We start from the raw sequence: 16,030 nt of genomic DNA, 5'->3' as shown, positions 1-16,030 counted from the left end.
GAGCCGGATCCTGCTGGAATGGAGGGACTGGGAGCTGTCAAAACCGGGGGTGTGGGTGAGCGACCTCACAGAATTCCTCAGGCTGGATAAAATTAGGTTCACCTTGAGCGGGTCTGTGGAGGGGTTTGCCCGGAGATGGAAACTGTTTATCGACTTCTTTCAGGACAGTTAAGTTAGCAGGGCGAGGGGGGGGGGGGGGGGGGGGGGGGTTTGGGGGTTTAAAAAAAGAGAGAAGGCAGAGCAGGGTTAATGGGGAGCACAGCAGGGAGGGTGGGGAGCGGGTGTTGGTTATTTATTTGTTATGAGATTTTCTGGTTGTTCTCTTTTTGGTTTTGGTTGTGTTTGATGTATATATATATATATAAATGCCTTAATAAAAATATTTTTTAAAAAGATTGTTCCCTAATGTAATATTACAGTATGTAAAGATAAAATACTTTTCATTTGTATCAGCGATATGCAGGCAGGGCCTAATCAGAGATTAGTTCAGTGATTTAAATGTAATGCTAATAATGTTACATGACCTTCAATGACGTTGATCATAACTCCATTTATACATCGATTTATCCGTTATATTTTATTTGAATGACCCACTAACGTATAGAAGAAATAAAATATTCAACATGGCATTGTTGGCATTTGGCAAAATATGTGTGACATTATGAATTATGTAGCCCATGGCATTATTTTACGAGGTGGCACAGTTGCAATATAAAAAAATATAAAAATGCATTGAAAATTACGTTATAAAAATGTTTACAAATAGAAAGTCAAACCAACGGTGACATAATGTCATTATATCCCCTTTGTGAAGCTTTGCGCAACACACTCTGTGATTCAATATTTTCTAGGGAAGAATAATGGAAACTTGGAATTCAATCCCCAGAATACCAGCAAAAGTCGTGGAATGATGCAGAATCTCCATGTAATAAAACAGAATTTGACTTATTCGGGCACTGGAAATTGCTGTCCTAATTTTGAACAGCTCTGATTTTGCAATGCAGATTTCAGAACATTGTAAAAGTCCTCAGAGCCCTTTTAACAAAAGTGAAGTTCAACTTAATCACACAAAAAAATCAATTAGTCACAATTGATACAGCTAGCTTCACATTTGGAGACATTTACCAAATCTTAACGACTAGCTAGGACGCATCTTTAATATGTTGTAATGATGTATCAACTCGAGCCTGAGCTATTAAAGAAGTTCCCTTACACACCAATGTTTCAATTAAGCACTCTGTTACACAGAGGCGAGAAGATATCAGTTAGTGTGTGAGCAGTTGAACGTAATCTTGTTTTCATCCATAATAGATTTAAGGGTAAATTTTACTAAAGAAGATTTCCCTGATGCTGATCTTTCTGCATCAGCTATGCATGTCTAGCATTTAAGCATGGAGGTCACTTAGTCCTGGCAGGATTTCCTGCCCATTAAATTTGATGGATAGAGGCTCTTGTGGGGCCCCTACACTCCCAGCACACAAGGTTCTGTGCCAAGAGCAGCAATTTATGAAATCTACCCAATTGCATGAGTGGGGCTGAAAAAATTTCAAGTCGATCATCCGCGTCTATATAAGTGATTTCTCAACAAAAAATGTACTGTAGAGTTAAATTGAAAGTGGTGGTCAGTCACAGTTAGCTTGCTAATTCACTAATTCAGTCCTGCTAACTATCAACAGCTAATCTTCTGTTCCATAGGTAAACTCTGGGATATGGGGCGTACACGAAGCATATTCGACTATACATGCCATGGGGTTAGTCTTGCATGCTTTTCCACTCTGGGAAGAATTGATGTAGATGGCATCTTGAGCTTCAATAGAAGGATCATTGCGGAAGTAGTTGACTGGTTTTAAAATGAAGCCAACACCATTTCCAGCTGTGGCCGTATTGGGAACATCCTCTGCGTGGGGAATGTGGAGGAAGCCAGCGGTAATCCAGGCGACCAGATCCTGTTCATAAACATGAAGGAAATGGGAGCATGGTTAACATTTTGACATTTAGATCGTAAAAGAAAAAAACTCCCACCATTTTTCTCCTGTCCTTTAATAACATGGGGTGAAATTAGCCTACAGCAGAAGTGCAAAACCGGCTTCCCGTCATCATGGCACCAAAGGAGGCGATTCAGACCATCAAATCCGTGTCATGTGAGTCAGCAGGGGGGGGTCTTTCTCCATGAGCGGGAAGCTTAGCCAATGGGGCGGTAATGGCAACAAGCCCAATTTGAGCATCATACATGTGCATGTTTCAGCAGAATATGGAGGCCTACCGAAATTTGCCTGGGGTGGTGGGGGTGGGGGTGGGTGGTGGGTGGGGAGGTGTGATGACTGCAATAACACCACCACTGCACTGGCTGGGATCAGCTCCTCTAACACAGATCTTCTGCCTTACACAACTTCTCATGAATATCAATGGGTCATGTTGCAGCCACGGAATATCAATAGGTAGGCAAGAATGGATTGGGATTGCTCACTCAGTTTCTCTGGCAACTATGATGCAATCGAAAATTTGCAGATCCAAACAAAAATACATCTCCCATCGTCAAACAAATGGTTTATACACATAGATAAACAAACCTCATTTTTAATATTCTCATCATTAATGAAGTCTGCAAATAAACAGCAGGCTCCCAGGGGTTATTCTGATTGTAGATACTGCTGCTCCTTGTCTCTTTGTCCTTGTATTTTGTTATTGCTAACTGATACCTAAATTGGAAGCGACAGCATTATTAACTCATGTTGTGCATGAGCATGCATAAATTCAAATGCAAGAACATTTTTACAGGGTCTTTAAGCAATAAAACATCTCAAGGCACTTTGCAGCAGCTTTATAAAACAAAGCTTGATATCCCGTAAAGGGATGTCAGAGCAGATGACTAAAGGCCTGGTCAAAGAATCAGGTTTTAAGGAGCACCTTAAAAAGAAGAGAGGTAGAAGATGGAGAGAGGGATTGAGGGAGTTCCAGAGCTTAGGAGGAGGTTGAAGGTTGAACACAGAAAAGTAGGCTGTCGAGAAAAAGATACAGTGAATGAAAGGGGCATGCGGATTGCTAGTAAAATGGAAAGGCTGACAAATAGAGAGGAAAGTAGAACATGTGAGAGAAGCAGGCAGAAAAAGTGCAGGCACAAAGAAAAGAGGCGAAAGGCAAAACTTACAAAAAGAAAAACAGAATGAGAAGTAGGCCATAGACAAATATTGAAAGGAGACAGAAACTGAAAAGCAAACAGAAAACGAGAGCGAAAAAGGCAGTTAGTGACAGAGAAGTAGAGGAACACAGAGAGACATTATTTTCATTGGCAAATCATTGAGCATCGACTAGTTTACATAATACTTCCTTTAATTAATGCTCCATAATCTAACAAACAGTAATATTTACAGTCCAATGGTGATAAAGGGAAACCTTGTGTAAGCATGTATATATAAATTTACCAATGATTCTACATTCCCCATATGTAAAATATTATTTATTATAAATGTCACCAGAAGTTATGTAATTAATCCCAACTGTGGTTGACTATTGCAAGGAATCTAAGATCGGTCGCATGATTTTTGTAACTCAGCAGGACAAGAGGGCCAGACAGTCAAGTAATGTACAATAAGTCTTGTATTTCTCAGAAGTCTGAAACAATCACACTTTAAACCCAAATATTGGAGCTGACATTGAGTGTATCTTGCCATATGCTACAGAATAATACATCGTTAATTTGAAACACTGACTGTAGTGCAGTAGTAAGTGATGTGGCATTTCAGATACACTGAACATGGAGGCAATAGGGGCAAAACTACAGTCCCTAACTCTTCTCGAATAATATAACCATGTAACAGTAACCAAGGGCTAAATGCACCATACCTTTGCCAGGAGATGGCTTTTTCTTCAGGAATTTCTTCAGGCACACTGTCAGGGTTGAAGCTCACCACTTGAATTCTGTAACCTCGATAATGGTTCCAGTCATTTCTTTGTTCCAGATTTACAAAACTCAGATATTTAGGCATTTTTGTTCCAACTCTGAAAGCTGCTTTGTTTTCGGTGTCTAATATTTGTTCTTTCACGGTTGGCACTTGTACCTTCTGATCGCTTTCCCAGGGGACTGACTTGAGCTTGTATTCCACGTCCTTTGTTTCAATGGAGTTACTTGTTCCTAAAAGGAACAAAAGTCGCAATGAACTGATGAAATCAGTTTCACACCAGTGGCGGACTGGCCAGGGTGTCAGCTTGCCCGATGGCAAGTGGGCCCCTGATGAAGTGGGGCCCCCTATATCAAATAAAAATGCAATAAAGAAACAAACACAGACAACTGTTTTAGTAATAAAAAGGAATAAGAAAAAAAAGAGAACAGGACACAAATAAGCAGTGCATGAAAAGGAACGAAGCAGGGGAGGTAGTGGAAGGATGTGGAATAGGGGGGTCCGGGTCGGGCATAATGAAGGAAATTCCATGTTTTCAGCAAGAGTGTGTGAATTTAAAGATAAAGTTACAATTCGTGATTTGAGATGGTTGGCAACTTCAAAGGATATCAAGCAGTAGTTTTGGTTCAGCCGGTACATCGGTCCGGGGCCCGGAGAGCCAAGAAGGGGCCCGTGAATCTCTGAAGGGCCCTTAAAAATTATAATTAATTAGATAAATAAATCTCCAACTTCTTTCCTGAGATTTGTATTCTAACTTAATAAAATATAATTGTTTTTAAAAAGAGCAATACCAAATAAAAATGCAATAAAGAAACAAACAAATAATCACTCAGTGTATGAAGGAACGAAGCAGTGTTAAACGGATGTGAAAAGGCGTGGAGGGGGCCGGGGCTGGTTCACCCGGTTCGGACATAGTTGGAAATCCACGTTTTCAGCAAGAGTGTGTGAATTTAAAGATAAAGTTACAGTTTGTGATTTGAGATGGTCGGCAACTTGAAAGGATATCAAGCAGTACATAGGGTCGTGAGGTCACCGAAAAGGAGAAGCGGTACCTTTGACCGTGAATCATGAGGTCAAAGATATTGAAGTGATAAGCCATGATTGATAAACGCAAAGGGTTGCGATTTGTAACACTACACTGGTATCAAACTGGACATGTTAACTTTGGTCGTGGGACCATTCTTACTGTCTTACAATAGTCGGACCAAACTTCTAAGTTTCAACAGTTGTCTCAGTTGCTTGCTGGTGTGAACACTGGACAGTGGATTGCCTCCTCTTCTGAAGCTGCATAGGCCACAGTAGTATTGACTAATGAACATAGCCTATCGAAGTGTAAGTAAGTTATTTTATATTTTTTATCAAGTAGGGGTTTATCTGGCGTTCCTTCAAGTTATTCTTGCAATCATCAATATTCATTTTTCCCAATGTGGGCTATTTTTAATTAAGTTTTTATTTCAGGAATATTACCCCTACCAGCATGGAAAAGAAAAAGCATAAATCTGGGTCACTAAAACGCAAAGAACAAAAAGAAGCAGAAAGAAAGGAATCAGCCAAGCGATGCAGGCCTATTACAGAGTTTATAATACCACAAGCACAATCCACATCAATATCCAGTTCTGCAACAAATAATCAAGAAACAATGCTCATGGTGATGATGCAATGACATGCGAGTTACAAGAACAGAGAAGAGCTACTTTGAATGTAGAGACAAATACAAGTGCATCCATTACTAATCAACTCAGGCCCAATATTTCTTCTGGCTTCCTTATTCCGGTATCTGTACTGCCTGTAGTTGCAACATCTGAACACATAGCTTCAACTAGTGACAGGGAATCAGATATTCCTTCAAGCATAAATGACTTGGTTTCTGAAGCACATCCTGTAAATGAACCTACGCAAGAAAATGAAAGATCAATTACTGGAATCTTCCAATATCCATCACGAGCAAAGCTAAAACAGTTTTTTGCTGAACATCCACTTCAGCCACTTGATGATCTGCCATTTGATGCTCGTTTGTATGAGAGGAAAATTATGAATGACTCAGTCCCAAGAAAATGGCTAACATATAACAAAGAAAATAGATGCTTATATTGTTCATACTGCTTAGCCTTTGAGTTTCCCAACACTTGTAATCCATCACCCTTTGTACGTGGCTTTAGTGACTACAGGCGTATTAGCCAGAGCTTGACTTTACATGAATCGACAACAACACATGTCAGAAATGCTCAGCAATATATCAGTGTGGTTAATGATGGCACCTTAGATAATTTTTTTGCAGCATCACTAATTAAAAGGAAAGAAATATTGAAGCAGAGAAGTATTGTCATGAGGATTATAGACATCATAAAGATGTTAGGCAAGCAAGCACTTCCTTTTCGAGGTCACAGAAATGAATCGGCCTACACTCTAGATAATGAGGTTCTGAATCATGGCAATTTTTTAGCTACAGTGCAGTTGATGGCAAAATATGACCCCATTATGGCAGCTCACATTTCTGCAGTGCAAAACAAGTCGAAACAAAGAATCAAACGATTAGAGCAACAAGGAAAGGCTCAAAGTAAAGGCCATGGTGGACTTGTTACATACCTGAGTAAAACAACTATAAACATGTTAATCAAAATTATGAAGAATATGATACAAGAAAGAATTAGTCATGAAGTTTCTCAAGCAAAATATTATTCTATTCAGGTTGATTCAACACAAGATAATTCATCCGTCGATCAGTTTAGCATTATTTTTTTTATTTATTTTTTTTAAATTTTGAGTGCCCAATTTTTTCCAATTAAGGGGCAATTTACCATGGCCAATCCACCTATCCTGCACATCTTTTGGGTTGTGGGGGTGAAACCCACGCAGACACGGGGAGAATGTGCAAACTCCACACAGACAGTGACCCAGGGCCGGGATTCGAACCCGGATTCCTCAGCGCCATAGGCAGCAATGCTAACCACTGTGCCACCGTGCTGCCCTCAGTTTAGCATTATTATTCGGTATGTGCTTAAAGGTATTACCTGTGAGCGACTACTTTCAGTTGTGCCAAGTAATGATGGTACAGGACAGGGACTTTTTCATTTATTGATTGAAACATTACAGCATCTTAAAATTGACCCCCAAAAATGTTTATCTGATAGGACAGATGGCGCTGCAAGCTACCATGGCCAGTATAATGGTTTGCAAAGTAAAATTGCTGATGTGGCTGATCAACATGTTCATATATGGTGCTATGCCCATGTCTTAAATTTGGTGATAACTGAAACAACAAAATGTTGTGTGCCTGCAGTTTCTTTTTTCAATTTGCTCCAGAATATAGCGACTTTTGTGAAAGCATCATACAAGAGAATGGCTGTATGGATAGAAGTTGTTGGAAAACATCTAGGACAAGAAAAAATGAAACGATTAAAGCTAATTGGTGAGACCAGATGGTCAGGAAAATCCAATGCAGCAACAACTATCTTTGGACGTTTTGATGATGCCGCTGCCAGTACTTTCGTAAATCTATTGACATGCTTATCAATGATACAAGATTCAGAAAGGTTTGATGCAAAAACAAAACATGAAGCAAATGTTTTACTTCAAAGTCTTCTAAAGTTTGAAACCATATTGACAGCATTTACCTACTTGTATATATTTGAAATTACAACCCCGTTATCAAGTTATCTACAGACAAGTGGTTTAGATATGTTTACTGCATGGAGTTTGGTAGATTCAGCTACAACAAAGCTGAAGGAACAGACAAGAACATTTGATAATGTTCACAGCAAGGCTTTGGAATTTGTAAATAAATGTAATGACAGGATTTCACAGATGAATATGGATGAAAATCAACATTGGAAATTGATGCGTTGGAAACAGCATTGCCAGTTAAGAGGCAGAGAAAGAAGAAAAGAATGGCAGATGAGCTTATTGATGATGAAAGAAATTCCTCAGATTCTCTAGCTGATTTTCAAGTAAATGTGTTTAACCTAATAATGGATCGCATTGTCCAGTCACTAGAATCACGCTTTGTACAACACAAACAGTTGTATAAAGATTTGTCCTGCTTGGACCCAGCAAAGTTTAAAACTATTGCAGAGAAGGGCCTTGAAGATGAAGCATTGGAAGGTATTATTAAGCTGTTTCCACAACTCAGCAAAGATCAAGTAATATTGGAATTGTTTTCTTTTGCTTCAAACTTTGATGTATTAAAGCTATTGCTTAATAATGGTGAGAATATTGATTCCAGTTGCAACAATTGTAAAATTTGCAGCACTTGCCCATCGTGTGTACTAAAAATTCTGGCATCCAACAGACTTCATGACAAGGCATATAATAACCTTTATGAACTTTATAAAGTCATCTGCACACTATCAGTTACTCAAGTCCAATGTGAGAGGACATTTTCAAAGCTAAAGATCATAAAGACAAGGTTAAGAAATTCGCTGTCTGAGGAGAATTTGGAATCATACATGTTGCTATCCATTGAAAAGTAATTGTAGATGAATTGGATGCAGAAGCAATTATTGGCAGATTCGCACAATCTTCTAGCGAACACAAATGATTGCTCTTAATATAGTAGACTGCATGCAATGCTCTATTGTGCTTTTGAACTATCTGTTAATGTGCAAATTGTGTCAACCAATTACTTTTTAAAAAATTTAAAATTAAAAATTCTATTATAACATTCTGTATTTACATTTGGTATCTACTGCCAGTAATATGTACAGTACATGTACACTGTAATTACTAAGAAATACACATTTTTTCCACAAAAATTTTAATTGTACTTTTTTCCATGTGTATTGTTTGAAAATTGTATTTATTCGTTATGAAAATTAAATGATAGCATTGTAGTTGTGGGTGGGCCCCCTTTGTCTCCTGGCAACCAATATTTTTAGACCCAGTCCGCCACTGTTTCACACCGGTGTGAAATTACAGCGGAATCTTCTGATGTGCCAGCTGTGACAGATTGGGAAGGCTGCTGGACATGAAACTGATTCATATTGCGCTGATGTGGTGCAGATAAAGGTCTACCCAGAATCTTCCCCGAACACTCGATTCTCTGTGATGCCAGCGGAAAAACATGCCGGTGCGGAACACATCTGGAACAACGTGGTGTGCAAATGTCAGGACTTACCTGAAGAACACTTGGGGCTGGCTGCCCTTGCAGTTCAGGTTGGAGGCCAACAGCAGCCCTGGAACAGCATAGCAGTGGGTAGGGAGCATCTTTCAGCTGGATCGTCCTGATTCAGTCTCCTTCAGGAGGTCCATCTTCCAACCTTAGAATGCTCCTGAAGATGCATCTTCTTTCTTTATATTGAAAAGGCGCTTGACATCACTGACCCACTGTTGGGTCAGTGTCAAGCGCCTTTTCAATATAAAGCACGGATACAATGGCAGAACATGCACCATCAAGCTCTTCCTGCCACAGAAGATGGTGCAAAACAGCCAGTTGCATATCTAATTACATTGGGAACGGATTAGAGGGCATGGTTTCCCGTCAGCCTCCGCAGTGGGAACCACTCAGTGCCCCCCCCCCCCCCCACACCCGCCGTGGGACTTAATCCCGAATGGGAGAATTAAACCTCAAAGTTGCCGACATGTTGCAACGAATGCAAAGTTAAAATGCACATTGCTGCTGTTATCCTGAATAGTTAGCACTGTTGCAAAGCGAAAACAACTCCACAGCGAGCAAAAGATGTATAATAATCTTAAGAGATGTTAGTTCTAGTTGCTGTCTTCATATGAAGACATATTCAGCAATAAAATCCTTAAACACCAAAGTCCTTCAAGATTTCATCCAAGAAAGTCGTGACGTCCAATCTAATTAAAGACAGTGGGCGCGATTCTCCCAGAGAGGGAGAAATCGTAAGGCTGGCGTCAAATCTGGGCGGGTTTGACGCCAGCCTCCCCCTCCCCGACCGGGAACCGATTCTGGTCCCCGGTCGGGGCTAGCATGCCGCCGCCGTAAACTCCGGCATCGCGGGATTAACGAATTTCGTTAAGCCCGCTTCCCAGAGTTTGCGCCGGCTGACGCGTCACATGACGTCAGCCGCGCATGCGCAGATTGGAAGACTCCAACCCGCGCATGCGCGGATGACGTCATCGCGCATTTGCGCGAAACCCGCGCATGCGCAGGCCGGGATGCCCCTCAGCCGCCCCGCAAAGTGATACAGCGGGGCGGCGGAAGGACAAAGAGTGCGCGGGTATCGGACCCGCTGCCCACGATCGGTGCCCACCGATCGCGGGCCCATGGCACCCTTGGCACGGCCGTGGTACTGCCGTGCCAATCGGTGCCATGGTTTTAAAAATCGGCACTTTACGGCCGTTTTTACGAACGGCCAGACCAGGTGTGTTTGCCGTTCGTAAAAACAGCCGTAAAGGGCTGGGAACTCGGCCCATCGGCCAGCTGAGAATCGCTGCTGGCCGTAAAAAAACGGCGGCAGCGATTCGTATCGGGAGTCGGGCGTGGGGGGGGGGGGGGGGGGGGGGAATAGCGGGAGGGCGTCAGACTAGCGTGGCCGTAAAATTTTACGAACCCCGCTATTTTCCGCACCGTCGTGAGTGCGGAGAATTGCGCCCACAAAATTCCACATGACTTTCTACATCTTATTAAGCAGTTTCCAGTCTCCCTATTAGGATTTCCGCTTTTCTGTCCACATTGCAGGGCTATGGGGAGTGAGGGGAGAGTGGAACTAAATGGCCAATTCTTTCAAAGCGCAGGCACAGCCGCATCCACAATAGACAGCTCTTGTCACCAAAAATGAGTGCTCATAAATTTGGCAGCTGCCTCAGTCCTGCTCAATTACATTCTTAGACAAGTTGACAGTTGTGTATGAAGTCAGATTTTCATGCACTGTCAATTTTGAATACTTCAATTTTTTTTGTTAAACCTGAATGGCATTTGAGCTATGTATTAATTTGTATTTTTAAAGGAAGCGTAACAATGTCTATGGGCAAATGGCTTTTGCACAATGAAAGCCACTTAGTAGAGTTCAAATGTTCATCAGCTAAAGCTTTGAAAAGCAGCTTGCAATGTGATAATGTCATGCATTCTTGGTATTTGTCAAATGGCAGGCAGGAACATTTTCCAGGGATGTCAGTGAGCTGTGCTTTTTGTATAAACTCAACTTGCTAAAAGCACCTATGAGAAAATCTTAGTTCAGTTACATAGCAATTTCGAGAATTGATTACTAAGCACAATTGCCCTGTCCAAGTTTTTAGGATCATTACAGATTCTCAGCTTTGTCAGTTTCAGATTGTATCCATACTTGATTCATGTTGTGAGCTACTCACAGAAAGAAACAGCCCAATTGTTGTGATATCAGACATTCTCTCCATACAACAGAAAACTTTTGGAGCATGTATCCTTGCTTTCATACTTGGATCCACTTTAACATGATTTATGTGGTCTTCAAACACATCAACATACATTTTATATGTTTCACACTCAATATATATATTTTTTTAAATAATTTTTATTGAAATTTTTACAAAATATAAACATCTCAAATCTATTAACAAAACAACCACGGTAACACCCCAAGAACAATACCCCCCCCAACTTCAAAAGCAACTACAAACAAAAGAAAAAAAACAAAAGAACACCCAAACAACAACAGGGAAAGAGATAACACCCGCCACACCCCGCAAACCCATGTACACAGTTTTCCCTCCCACCGATCCAAACCCCCCCCCCCCCCACCGATCCAACCCCCCCCTCCCTCCCACCGATCCAAACCCCCTCCCTCCCTCTCCCCACCCTCCCCCCCCCCCCCCCGGGTTGCTGCTGCTGCCGGCCTATTTCCCTACCGTTCCGCCAGGAAGTCCAGGAAAGGCTGCCACCACCTAAAGAACCCCTGTACTGATCCCCTCAGGGCAAATTTCACCTTCTCCAATTTAATGAACCCCGCCATATCATTGATCCAGGCCTCCACGCTTGGGGACGTCGCATCCTTCCATTAGAGCAAGATCCTCCACTGAGCTACTAGGGACGCAAAGGCCAGAACACTGGCCTCTTTCGCCTCCTGCACTCCCGGCTCCACTGCAACCCCAAAAATTGCGAGTCCCCAGCCTGGCTTGACCCTGGATCCCACCACCCTCGACACCGTCCTTGCTACCCCCTTCCAAAACTCCCCCAGCGCTGGGCACGCCCAAAGCATATGGGCGTGGTTCGCTGGGCTCCCCGAGCACCTAGCACACCTGTCCTCGCCCCCGAAAAATCTACTCATCCTCGTCCCAGTCATGTTGGCCCTATGCAGCACCTTGAACTGTATGAGTCTAAACCTCGCACAGGAAGAGGAGGAATTCACTCTCTCCAGGGCATCCGCCCACGTCCCCTCCTCAATCTCCTTACCCAGCTCCTCTTCCCATTTACCCTTCAGTTCCTCCACCGAGGCCTCGTCTACCTCCTGCATTACCCGGTATATGTCCGAAAATCCTCCCTCCTCCAACCCACACCCCCAAGAGCAACCGATCCCGTACCCCACGTGGGGGCAGCACAGGGAACTCCTCCACCTGCTGCCTGGCAAACGCCCTCACCTGCATGTACCTAAACATGTTCCCCGGGGGGAGCCCAAACTTCCCTTCTAACTCCCCCAAGCTCGCGAACCTCCCCTCCACAAACAGGTCCCTCAACCTCCTAACCCCTGCCCTGTGCCAGCCCAGAAATCCACCATCAATGCTCCCTGGGACAAACCGATGGTTCCCCCATATCGGAGCCTCCATCGAGCCCCCCACTTCTCCCCTATGTCATCTCCATTGCCCCCAAATTTTGAGGGTAGCCGCCACCACCGGGCTCGTGATATACCTCGTTGGAGGGAGCGGCAACGGCGCCGTTACCAGCGCCTCCAGGCCCGTGCCCACACAGGACGCCACCTTCATCCTCTTCCATGCTGCCCCTTCCCCATCCATTACCCACTTACGCACCATCGCTGTGTTGGCAGCCCAATAGTACCCACAGAGGTTAGGCAATGCCAGCCCCCCCTATCCCTGCCCCATTCCAGGAACACCCTTCTCACCCTCGGAGTCCCATGCGCCCACACAAATCCCGTAATACTCCTGTTGACCCTCCTAAAAAAGGCCTTCGGGATAAGGATGGGGAGGCACTGGAACAGGAACAAAAACCTCGGGAGCACCGTTATCTTAACGGACTGCACCCTCCCTGCCAGTGACAGCGGTAACATATCCCACCTCTTAAACTCCTCCTCCATCTGCTCCACCAACCTTGTGAGGTTGAGCTTGTACAGGGCCCCCCAACTCCCACCTGGACCCCGAGGTACCTGAAGCTCTTCCCTGCCTGCTTCAGTGGGAGCCTACCAATCCTCTCCTCTTGATCCCCCGGATGCACCACAAACAACTCACTCTTGCCCAGGTTCAACTTATACCCAGAGAAAGCCCCAAATTCACTAAGAATCCTCATCACCTCCGGCATCCCCCCCCACCGGGTCTGCCACATACAGCAACAGGTCGTCCGCATACAGCGACACTCGATGCTCCTCCCCACCCCGCACCAGGTCCCTCCAGTTCCCTGACTCCCTCAATGCCATGGCCAGGGGCTCAATCACCAACGCGAAGAGCAAGGGGGACAGGGGGCACCCCTGTCTCGTCCCCCGGTACAGCCGAAAGTACTCCGACCTCCTCCTATTTGTGGCTACACTCGCCATCGGGGCTTCATAGAGCAGCCTCACCCACCGGATAAACCCCTCCCCAAACCCAAACCTCTCCAGCATCTCCCACAAATACTCCCACTCAACCCTATCAAAGGCCTTCTCCGCATCCAATGCCACCACTATCTCCGCCTCCCCTTCCATGGCCGGCATCATAATGACATTGAGGAGCCTTTGCACGTTCGCATTCAACTACCTTCCCTTCACAAACCCCGTCTGGTCCTCATGAATGACCTCGGGCACGCAATCCTCTATTCTAGTGGCCAGGATCTTTGCCAGCAGCTTAGCGTCAGCGTTTAGCAGCGAAATCGGCCTATATGACCCGCACTGCAGAGGGTCCTTGTCCCGCTTCAGGATCAAGGAAATCAGCGCCCGTGACATAGTTGGGAGCAAAGCCCCCCCCCCCCCCCCCCCCCCCTTGCCTCGTTGAAGGTCCGGACCAACAGGGGGCCCAACAGGTCCAAATACCTTTCATAAAATTCCGCCGGAAACCCATCCAGCCCCAGCGCCTTCCCCAACTGCATGCTCCCTATCTCTTTGACCACCTCCTCCAGCTTGATCGGTGCCCCCAGTCCCTCCACCTGCTCCTCCTCCACCCTCGGGAATCGCAGCTTGTCCAAGAAGCGCCCCATTCCACCCCCCTCCACTGGGGGTTCCGAACGGTACAGCTCCGCATAGAAGTCTCTGAAGACCCCATTAACATCTATTCCCCTCCGCACCACCTTCCCAGCCTTATCCGTCACTCCCCCAATCTCCCTGGCCGCGTCCCGCTTTCAGAGCTGGTGTGCCAGCATCCTGCTCGCCTTCTCCCCGTATTCATACACCGCTCCCTGTGCTTTCCTCCACTGAGCTTCCGCCTTTCTGGTAGTCAATAGGTCGAATCTGGCCTGAAGGCTACGCCTCTCCCAGACTGTCCCCACTCGGACCTCCCCGTTATCATTGGCCTTGAGGTACCTCTCGATACACCCCCGAACCCTCTCGGCCACCTCCTCATCTGCCAGCAGCCCCACCTCCAAGCGCCAGAGCGGACGTTGGTCCCTCTCTTCCCCCAGCCCGAGGTCCACCCAGTGCGGGGCATGATCTGAAATGGCAATGGCAGAGTATTCAACATCCTCCGCCCTCGAAACCAACCACCTGCTCAGGACAAAAAAATCAATCCTCGAGTAGGCCTTATGTACGTGGGAGAAAAACGAGTACTCCCTGGCCCTTGGCCTCGCAAACCTCCAGGGATCCACACCCCCCCATCTGGTCCATAAATCCCCTCAACACCTTAGCCCCCGCCGGCCTCCTACCCATCCGGGACTTGGATCGATCCAATGGGGGATCCAGTACCGTGTTGAAGTCCCCCCCCCCCCCATGATCAGGCCCCCCACCTCCAGGTCCGGAATGCGGCCCAACATACGTCGCATAAACCCCGCATCGTCTCAATTTGGGGCGTAAACATTCACCAACACCACCCGCTCCCCCTGCAGCTTACCACTCACCATCACATATCTCACATATCACATTAGGGGCCTCACGGTAGCATGGTGGTTAGCATCAATGCTTCACAGCTCCAGGGTCCCAGGTTCGATTCCCGGCTGGGTCACTGTCTGTGTGGAGTCTGCACGTCCTCCCCGTGTGTGCGTGGGTTTCCTCCGGGTGCTCCGGTTTCCTCCCACAGTCCAAAGATGTGCGGGTTAGGTGGATTGGCCATGTTAAATTGCCAGTAGTGTAAGGTTAATGGGGGGATTGTTGGGTTACGGGTATAGGGGTTACGTGGGTTTAAGTGGGGTGATCATTGCTCGGCACAACATCGAGGGCCGAAGGGCCTGTTCTGTGCTGTACTGTTCTATGTTCTATGTTCTATCTCCCGCCACTGTCAGCCACCACATTTAACGCCTCAAACGACACCTTCTTCCCCACCAGGATCGCCACCCCCCTACTCTTCTCATCCAGCCCTGAGTGAAATACTTGGCCCACCCATCCCTTCCTCAGCCGGACCTGGTCCACGACTCTCAGGTGTGTCTCCTGGAGCATGGCCACATCCACCTTCAGCCCCTTCAGGTGCGCAAATACCCGGGCCCGTTTGACCGGCCCATTCATCCCCCTCACATTCCAGGTTATCAGCCGGATCAGAGGGCTCCTTGCCCCCTCCCCTGCCGATTAGCCATACCCCATCCCTTGCCCACCACCGGCCAGCGTCCCCCGCTCTGCCAGTTTCCCACGGCGGCAACTCCCCCCCTCCAGCACCCCCTGCATCCTCCCGCTCCTTCCTGACCGTTTCAGCAGCAACCCGGTAACCCCCCCCCCCGGCTAGGACCCCTCCTAGCCGCGCCCCTCCCTCCATAGCACTCCCGTGAGCCAGCTAACTTCTGCTGACCCCGGCGACTCCCGCCCTACCTCCGACTCCTCCCCACGTGGGACTACCCCTCCTCCATCGTGCCCGTAAATGGGTCCTCCCCCCTCCCCCCCCCCCGCTCTTGCGCGGGAAAAGGAAACAGCCAG

The 16,030-nt window shown here is 46.1% G+C and overlaps 1 protein-coding gene across 1 annotated transcript in view; it reads right to left on the bottom strand.

The window, feature by feature from the left end:
- Positions 1 to 382: 382 nt before the first annotated feature.
- The window catches only part of LOC119954321 (membrane primary amine oxidase-like), a 36,773-nt gene continuing 21,125 nt past the window's right edge, over positions 383 to 16,030 (bottom strand). The window contains 4 exon segments of the mRNA XM_038779454.1: positions 383 to 1,946; positions 2,571 to 2,611; positions 2,614 to 2,699; positions 3,844 to 4,132. Coding sequence (XP_038635382.1) covers positions 1,677 to 1,946; positions 2,571 to 2,611; positions 2,614 to 2,699; positions 3,844 to 4,132 — 686 coding nt within the window. The 3' untranslated portion in view covers positions 383 to 1,676.

Source organism: Scyliorhinus canicula, chromosome 19 (genome assembly GCF_902713615.1).
Source record: "Scyliorhinus canicula chromosome 19, sScyCan1.1, whole genome shotgun sequence".
In the NCBI taxonomy this organism is placed as follows: Eukaryota; Metazoa; Chordata; class Chondrichthyes; order Carcharhiniformes; family Scyliorhinidae; genus Scyliorhinus; species Scyliorhinus canicula.
Note: the sequence above shows the minus strand (reverse complement) of the source record. Positions and strands in the feature narration are given on the sequence as shown.